General features: G+C 40.4%; 1 protein-coding gene across 1 annotated transcript in view; it reads left to right on the top strand.

Moving 5' to 3' along the window:
* The first annotated feature begins 2,629 nt into the window (after window positions 1-2,629).
* The window catches only part of KRT25 (keratin 25), a 16,280-nt gene continuing 9,183 nt past the window's right edge, over window positions 2,630-9,726 (top strand). The window contains 8 exon segments of the mRNA XM_006878193.1: window positions 2,630-3,058; window positions 3,587-3,669; window positions 4,246-4,402; window positions 6,993-7,154; window positions 7,240-7,365; window positions 7,921-8,138; window positions 8,487-8,554; window positions 8,926-9,131. Coding sequence (XP_006878255.1) covers window positions 2,630-3,058; window positions 3,587-3,669; window positions 4,246-4,402; window positions 6,993-7,154; window positions 7,240-7,365; window positions 7,921-8,138; window positions 8,487-8,554; window positions 8,926-9,131 — 1,449 coding nt within the window.

Raw genomic sequence — 9,726 nt, 5'->3', positions numbered from 1 at the left:
AGTTGAGAAGACATGGGAAGGCGGATGGGATGAAAATAGGAACGACAGAGAGGAAGCAGGATAACTGTTGTTACAGGGAGGGGGTTGCAATCATTGTGATGATACAAAGTGTATGATTTGTGGAATATAGAACTGATGATCTTGTCTGTAAACCTTCACTCAATTCACAATAAATAAGTTCGTTTGTTTGTTTGTTTTCATCACAGTCTTGGGAACCCTGTGGGGCAGTTTCACTTTGTCTTAAATGGTCACTACAAGTTAGAATTGATTCAGCAGCAGTGGGTTAGGTTTGGTTTATTGTTAGTAACATCCACTACATAAACCCACCCACCCATTGCCTTTAACATATGTAAAAATGATCGTTCCATATCAATAATCTAATTACAGCCCAACACCACAAAGTTCATTCTCGGTTTTCTCTCTTTCTATCTGTAACTCCTCTCTCTGACGAGAGACTTGGCTCTCATTATCTTTAATACAGCTACTTATGTGTCCTTCTTGTACAAGGGTAACTGATCTCCAATTGCTACCTCTCTCTGTGCACACACCCTCCCTGTCACTCACAGGCTTTGACCTTCCTCTTCCCACCATAGACACACACAAGCATTCTCATCCTGTTCAATCTTCAGCATCTCTTTCTAAGATACTGCAGCTCCTAACTCCCTACCTAGTCTAAACACCTACCTTTCTTAGCCCTATTTAATGACTTGTGCACTGGATAGTTCAAGAAGCAAAGAGGCAAATAAGAGAATGAAAGAGGCAAATAAGAGAATGATAGAAAGAAAAGGTCATGTTTAGATCATCACTGTAACTCAAGCACTCAGTTGAGTTAATGTAAGTCCAATGGGTGCAGGACCCTTGTCTGATCCATTGCTGTCTCCTAAATGCCCAAGATAATGCCTGGTACACAAAAGACCCAAGCTGTCCAGGACAGAGGAGAACTGTCCCATAAGGTTTCCAAAGTTGCGAATCTTTACAGAAACAGACTTCCACACCTTTCTCCCATGGAGTGGCTGGTGAGCTCAAATAGCCGACCTTTTGGTTAGCAGTCACATTAACACTACATCAATCACCAGAGTTCCTCAACTGGCACACCACCACCACCAGCCACTCTCACTGACTTGATTCTGACTTACAGCCACCCTTAAGACAGAGTGGTGCTACAAGATCAACACTGAACTATGAACCACAAGGTCGGCAGTTCAAATCCACCAGCTGCTCCTCAGAAACCCTGTACAAAGTCATTATAAGTCGCAACCGACTCAATGGCACTTAACAGCAAGACAGAGGAAGGAAGCCTGGTGGTGCAGTGGGTTCAATGCTGAGCTGCTAATCAAAAGGTCATTGGTTCAGACACACTGAGAGACAAAGATGACACCGTCTGCCGACATAAAGATTTGCAGTCTTCGAAACCCTATGTGGAGTCTCTGTGAATTGGAATCTATTCCATGGCCATGGTTTGGTTTCTTGGTAAAACTGCTCCATGTGGTTTCTGAGACTTAAAATCTCTACAGGTACAGACAACCTCAGCTTTCCCCTGCAGAGGGGCTGGTGGGTTCAAACCACCAACCTTCCAATTAACAGCCAAATGCTTAACCCACTGCATCACCAGTGCTTCTTGACTGACTCACAGTAGGTGTTTTATAAATATTTGTTCAGTATGTAAATGAATGAATCTGTTCACAGTAGCCTCACATATGGAATAAACATAGAAATTTTGACATGCGGCAATTTTCAGATTTTTCAAAGCTTTCCACAATTTTTCAGGATTTTTCCAGAAACATATGTGAACGTACGACCAGAATGTAGTTCATTTACTGTTGACTTTCACCTAAAATAAACCATAATGAAGCAGAGAAAGATGAAATATTTCTTCTATGTTGGCTTCAAATTTTGCAGAGTCAGGAAATAAGTGAATGTCCTTTATAACTCCCACAAAGCATAACAACAATTAGGGGTGTGTTTCTAATTACCAAAGTGGATAAGAGAAGACAACTATTCCCAGACACAGTAAGTGTCAACAAAATACGATGCGCATGTCAGCTAAAGTGGAAGGTAGCTTCCCATCGTAATCAACAGTGGCAAGGAAAAGAGTACAGAAAAGAAAATGGTGATCAAAGGACCAAGTTGGGGAAATAATCATTCCATATCTATTTTCTACCAAGATGAGAAAAACACTGTGAGAGCAAATGCATAAATGGTCTCAAAGACATCAAAATCTGCTTTGGCATAATCATTCAAAACCATGACGCCAAGTTTTCATTCTGTAGTGGACTGATGAGCTTTATCTTCTAAGGTGGATGCAAAGAATGACTCACTCATAATTTAAAAATGTAATAATGAATCTGACATTACTCCACCCAGACCCATTTCTCAGATAACCACCAACCTGGGGCATTACCCACCTACAGAAGGAAAGCCAGCAAAGTTACTTACTAATTAGGAAAAATCACCCAATTACACTAACTTGCTGAGGCTGGCAAGCGATGTTTCACTTTATGTAGGCAGAATTTGATCCAGAACACCCTTGAGATTTCACTATAAAAAGGCAAAGAAAACAGTTGAGACAAGAAGCCATTCCAATCAGACCTTCACGAATACAGCACCACAACGTGCCTGTCCTGACACCATGTCTCTTCGACTTTCCAGTGGATCCAGGAGACCTGGTCCCCGACCCACCACAGGATCACTCAGGCTCTCCAGTGGGGGATCCAGCTTTGGCACTGGAAATGCTTGCGGCCTACCTGGGATTGGAAGTAGCTTTTCTTGTGCCTTTGGTGGCAGCTCATCGGGAGGAACCGTAGGAGGAAGCAATTCCTGTGCCAGCTTTACTATGAATGAAGGGGGCCTCCTTTCTGGCAATGAAAAGGTCACTATGCAGAACCTCAATGACCGCCTGGCGTCCTACCTGGACAACGTACGTGCTCTGGAGGAGGCAAATGCAGACCTAGAACAGAAGATCAAGGGATGGTATGAGAAATTTGGGCCTGGTTCCTGCCGTGGTCTCGATCATGACTACAGTCGGTATTTCCCAGTCATCGAAGATCTTAAAAATCAGGTGAGAGTTGATCCTCCACAGTTTTGTCTACATATATTCCTTTCTAAATATAGTCTTCCTTTCTTCACTACATTTGAAAAATACTTAATAATTCCACTTGTACTTCTTTAAAGGAAATTTCAGTTTAGCATTAGCAATAAGATTATGTAGACTCTGTTGGTTAAACCAGTTGCCGTAACCCATTTGATCTGACCCCATGTGTGTTAGAGAAGAACTGTGCTCTGTAGAGTTTCAATGACTGATTTTTCTAGAGTGCCAGGACTTTTGTCCAAGGTACCTCTCGGTGGACTCAAACCTCCAACCTTTCAGTTAACATCCAAGCATGTTCGCCATTTGTCTGGGAAGCAATGGGTAAGTGTGAACCACAAACCAACCTTGTGGTCCAGCACTTATCCTACTGCATCATACCAGGATTCTGATTACCTAGCAGTTATATTAATTTTATTATTTCAAGTTTCTAATTTAAAAAAAAAAAAAAACTTTTGATTTTTTTACTGGTTGAAATAAATCGCCTTGATCTGATTCTAGATCATCACCTCCACCGGCAGCAATGCTAATGCTGTCCTGCAGATCGACAACGCCAGGCTGACAGCTGATGACTTCAGACTCAAGTGAGTGGACTCGCAGAATGAGAATACTCCATGGTGATTGGTGTGAAACATTCCGATTTATTATTTGATCCATCTTTTAAAAATGAACAACTCTTACCCCAAAACTTCTGGTGTGGCACTGTGGATTACCACTGGGCTGCAACCCACAAGGTTGGCAGCTCAAAGCCACCAGCTACTCTTCAAAAACCCTATACAGGATGGCAATGAGTTAGAACTGACTCAATAGCTCTTAATAACAATCCCCAAACTTGGATTTAAAATAAACCACTTGGCTAAATAAACAACTATGCCTTTTTTATACTTGGTAATTAAATAAAAAGTGGGAACTGCTGGAAAACTGTTCACTAATTCCTTGGTTCTTTTTCTCTATCAAAGAAATAACTCATTATTTTTTTAAATGATAATTATATGATAAACTTTGAAAATCTCTCTTGTGGCTAGATCTGCCACTTTGGAATTCTAGAATTTTTACATTTGATCATTGATTTATTGAAGTTTTAAAACAGTTTTTTTTTTTTTTGTATGTGACTATTTCTTCAATGGTGTAATCAGTTAAAAAATTATTAATACTCTAAGGTATGAGAATGAGCTGGCTCTTCACCAGAGTGTAGAGGCTGATGTGAATGGATTGCGCAGAGTTCTGGATGAAATCACTCTGTGCAGAACAGACCTGGAGATTCAATATGAAACCCTGAGTGAGGAGATGACTTACCTGAAAAAGAACCATAAAGAGGTAAGCGATAGCACTGTCCATTTGGGTGCCCTCTCCAGATACTGTCTAAAGCCCCGCTGTCAGGCATGATGGTTGAGTTGTCTTTATTTTTGTTGTTAAGTACCGTTGAGTTGGTTCCGACTCATAGTGACCCTGTATAGGGTTCCAGAGACTTTAAATCATTGAAAGAACAGAAACCCTCACCTTTCTCCTGTGGAGTGGCTGGCAAACTCAGACTATGGATTTTGGGGTTCACAGTCCAGTGTTTGTCATAGAAGTAGAGAAATATTTGGGCAGAACCACGTTTGCTCTCCTATCAAGTTTCCCATGGGAAAAAAAGAAATCATACTTTGCAATCAGAATTATAAGAGCAATGTTTGACTATGTAATTAAAGACAAGTCAAAATATCCACTTAGGAGATTATATCTAATTAGATAAAATGCATATATTTTAAGGACATCCTAAGAAAACCAGATATGAATTCCTACCTAGCAATGACAGATTTAAAACACTGAAACATTTACCTAATTCACATAAGCAGTATCTATACTTAATATTAATGAGTATTCTTAAACAGTATAGCTACAAAAACTGTGAGACTGAAATTTAATGGTTATACCAGAATTTACACTTTCAGATAAATAATATACTTCCAAACGGACTACCATTCTAAACTAGATTCATAATCAGATGGTATAGCCACTCCTCCAATCACATCTTTGAATCTGTTTGTAAAAGAGAAGACAGCTTTATCCTTTGAAAATTAATTGAAATACTTATACAGCTGAAAGACTTCCACAGCCAAGCCAAATGCTTAAAGCAGGAAATCAAGCTAGAATGCTACTTGATTCGTTTTTATGAAGCTGTCTGGAAAACAACTTCTTGAAGAACAACTTATATATGAATGAATAATTCAAGCATGGTCCTGGCCTGTGGCGGTTACTCAATGAACTTTTGATGAATGAAATACCATTGGCATTTTTAATGCCTCACTTACCAGCAAACCCATATGTAACTTTTCATCTTTTTCTTTTTCTGCCTGAGCTGGGAGGCTTTCACTAAATCCTCAGAAGTCAAACACACATCTGGAGATGGAGAATGGCTAGAGAGGAGAGAATACTAGAACTCCCTGAAGGGTTTGATGCAGGGAGTAAAGTGAAGGGCCAGTTACCATCACTGAAGCACACCAGGGCCTTTTGGCAGCACTGGCAAATCGATCTGTGTTATTTCAACATCCACAGTCTCAGCAAAAGTGCTCACTGCCCTTTACACTCCTAGAAGAGACTCATTGCATATGCTTCACATGGAATAATGAGTTGTTGTTAAGTGCCATTGAGTTGGTTCCAACATTATAGTAACACTGTATAAGGTTTCTGAGGAACAACTGGTGGGTTTGAACCACCGACCTTGTGGTTAGCAGTCCAGCACTTATCCTACAAGGCCACAATAATGAGTTGTTGTTAAGTGCCATTGAGTTAGTTCTGACTGTTAGTAACCCTGTACAGGGTTTCCGAGGCTGTAAATCTTTATGGGAGCAGAAAGCCTTGTCTTTCTCCCTCAGAACAGCTGATAGTTTCCAACTGCTGACCCAGAGATTAGCAGCCGAACTCATAACCACTATGCTACCAGAGCTCCTTGAGAGAGAGCTAGGATTCTTAAAAAGACGATGGTCATCCCTTGGGAGTGAGCAGATAGGGTTATTTGTAATTATTTCAACTATTCATAATTCTTCAAAGTAGCTCAGCCTGCCAACAATATTCATGTTGTCTGTGTTTAGGATGTAATTGATTGAGAATCCATCAAAATGTATCTTTAGCTGTTGTTGTTGAGTGCCAACAAGTCAGTCCCAACTCATAGTGATCCTCTAGAGGGTTTCCAAAGCTTGTAGATCTTTGCGGGAGTAGAAAGCTTCATCTTTCTCCCATGGAGCAAATGGTGGGCTTGAACCACTGACCTTATGGTTAGCAGTCTAGTGCTTATCCTACAGAGCCACCGTACTCCCCAAAATGAATCTCTAAGTGTAATGAAAACCAGCCCACAAAGGTGGGCATAGTTGGGCTGCAAATGAACAGGATGACAGAATGGAGAATAAGTCATTTTAAGTACTATCATTTTCAAAGGAGTTTCTGGGTGGCACAAATGGCTAAGTGCTCAACTACTGGCTGAAAGGCTGCTGATTCAAACCCACAAAAGACCACAGCCTTGGAAACCCTGTGGAGCACGTCTGCTCTGAAAACAGGAAGTTACCGGGAGTCAGCATCAGCCGGACAGCAATTTAACAACAACATCATTTGGAACAAGTACTAAGAATGTTTCTGGGCAACAGAACTCAAACCAACAGATCGAAATTGCAGAGCAAGAGTTTTACTCACTGAAAGAAAGAGTTCTATAACAATTAAAACTCTAGAATGAAACAGGCTATCTTCTTAAGCTACAAAGACAACATCATTGAAAATGGTGTCATTGGCTGGAAATATATAACAGAGAGGGACTTCTTCACAACTTAGGAAGTAGAACCAGATGAACACTAAAAATCTTTCCAAAGCTAGACTTCTAGACTTTTGGTGTGATCCCCACATAACTAAGATGAACACATTTTTTCGCACGTAGGAAATGAAAGTTCTGCAGTGCGCAGCTGGCGGGAACGTGAACGTGGAGATGAACGCGGCACCGGGAGTGGACCTCACAGTTCTGCTGAACAACATGCGAGCTGAGTACGAAGACCTGGCAGAGCACAACCGCAGGGATGCTGAGGATTGGTTCAATGAAAAGGTAAGTGTAGCCCAGGAAACAATCCTCTTCAGTTTCAGTGATGTCCCCGAAACTAAAGTTAACTGCTTTGCTTGCATCATTTCAGAGTGCTTCTCTGCAACAGCAAATCTCTGAGGATGTTGGGGCTACAACCTCGGCCAGGAATGAGCTGACTGAAATGAAGCGCACTCTTCAGACATTGGAAATTGAACTTCAGTCTCTCTTAGCCACGGTATGACAAGGACAACTTCTTAACATCTCTTTATGACTGATGATTTTTAAATTGTGAAAATTTGTCCATGTATTTTTTTATGCAATTAAGACATAAGGAAAGAGCTGGCTTTTATATATAAAGCCTAAAACATCAATGTTGATCCTTAGGTCTAGTCTACCAAAAAGAAAAGATCTGCCCTTTCTTTTTCTGATTATGATGAAAATTACACAACAAAATATAAGCCAATTCAACAATTTCTACATTCATAATTCAATAACATTGATTACCTTCAAGTTGTGTAACCATTCTCGATATCTTTTTCCCAAATTGTCCTACCATCATTAGCATAAACTCAGTGTTTCCCTAAGCAAAAATTTCCTCATGCCTGCTTCCTCTCACCCCTAAGAAGATTAATAATCACTATTTAAGCAGGGTCATAAAGTTGCCTTAACTATACATCAATGTGAAATCTAAAGCAATTATAGACAAAATAAACAAAAGGGGAAACTCATACCAAAGCAGATGTCTACATTTCTGTAGGTCCATCTCAGGTTCCCCTTATTGTATCCACAGAAACATTCCCTGGAGTGTTCCTTGGCAGAGACCGAAGGCAACTACTGCTCCCAGCTCGCCCAGATCCAGACTCAGATCGGAGCCCTGGAAGAGCAGCTGCATCAGGTCAGAACTGAGACCGAGGGCCAGAAACTCGAGTACGAGCAGCTCCTCGACATCAAGGTCCATCTGGAGAAGGAGATCGAGACCTACTGCCTCCTCATAGGTGGAGATGATGGGTAGGTAAAACAACTGAATGGGAAGATGTCACATACTGAAATCTACATCTCTGGACAGTGAGCATGTGCTAATGTGACCATATTAACAGACGCTAAATGCAGATCACAGTACTCTACTTCCCAGAGAACAAACTGGGAACATCTTACAAAACCAAAATGTGGCAAGGCCAGTGTTCATGGTATAAAAAATTTTAAATACCCTCCTCTTGATGCTAAAGTAGAGCAGTTTCAACTGTGTGACTCTGGACTCCTTAAAGAGCTTATGAAAATGTAATTGTGAATCCAGACTCTAAGGGGCTCATGCTAAATCACTTTCTTTTATGATGTTCCAATAATATATGTTCACAGGGCTTGCAAGTCTGGAGGTTACAAATCTAAAGATTATGGATCTGGAAATGTGGGAATTCAACTGAGAGGTAACTAGAAAGAAATTCTGTTTTTATGCTATACTACTTCATTTTCACTGCCATTCTTCATTGTTTTTATAGTATTGTGACTTAGTAGGATAACAAAAATAAATATTTGTAGTAGAAATCTGTGTGCTAGATGTCTGACTTCAGTGATGTGTGCTAATTTTTTTAAATGCAATATGCCAACAGATTTTTAGTTAAACAAGAAATCAAAATTCACAAATAAGTGCTTGTATTTGTACTACTGCACAATAAATACAATGTTAAATATAAAATAATAAAAATGCTATAAATATGAAATAATAAAATCCTATTGCTCCTTTAATTGAGCTAATCTCTTCCTCATCTAAAATCTCCTTTGAAACCTTTACATTTAGATCCTCTCAAAGCCATAGTGGTTAAGAAAGTTCTTGAGGAGGTTGACCAACGAAGCAAAATCCTCACCACCAGGCTCCACTCCCTGGAAGAGAAATCTCAGAGCAACAACTAATCTGAAGAGTCACAGAGCGCAGACTCCACATGCCCTCAGAGAAGATCAGGCATGATAAATCCTCCTGGGAAAATGAGCAAGTCTAAGAGAAATGTCTATCCTGTTGTCTCCCTGTTAACTGAAATACAGTCTCTGTCTGGGCAATCAATAGCAGCATTTTCACATTCATCTGAAAGAGTCTTACATACAACTATGATGACTCACTTGATTACCCTTCAGAATTCCTTTATCATTTCTTTGTATTCAATAAACCTTCTTCCTTCAGCAAGTTATCACGGGTGTTACTGTCTTATCTTTAAAATGTACACATGTCTTTAGTACAAGTATATGTACAACTAGCTCTGTAGGATAAGCATTGGACTGCTAACCACAGGTCGGCAGTTCGAATCCACCAGCTGCTCCGCAGGAGACAGATGAAGGTTTCTGTTCCCACAGAGGTTTACAGCCTCGGAAACCCTGTACAGGGTTGCTATGAGCTGGAAATGACTCCACCGCACTTAAGGGGCAAAATGAAAGTGACTTACTTCAGCCACAATGAATCTATTTCAGGTATACTACAAGTCTGGTGTGGCTCTGTGGGCTAACGCATCAGACTGCAAAGTTGTTTGAACTTCAAGGTCAATTGTTCAAGCTTACCAGCTGCTCCTTGGAAGCCCTATACAGGGTCACTATGGGTCAGAATCAATTC

Source organism: Chrysochloris asiatica, unplaced genomic scaffold (assembly GCF_000296735.1).
Source record: "Chrysochloris asiatica unplaced genomic scaffold, ChrAsi1.0 scaffold00007, whole genome shotgun sequence".
Lineage (NCBI taxonomy): Eukaryota > Metazoa > Chordata > Mammalia > Afrosoricida > Chrysochloridae > Chrysochloris > Chrysochloris asiatica.
This window is presented reverse-complemented; position numbering and strand designations above follow the sequence as displayed.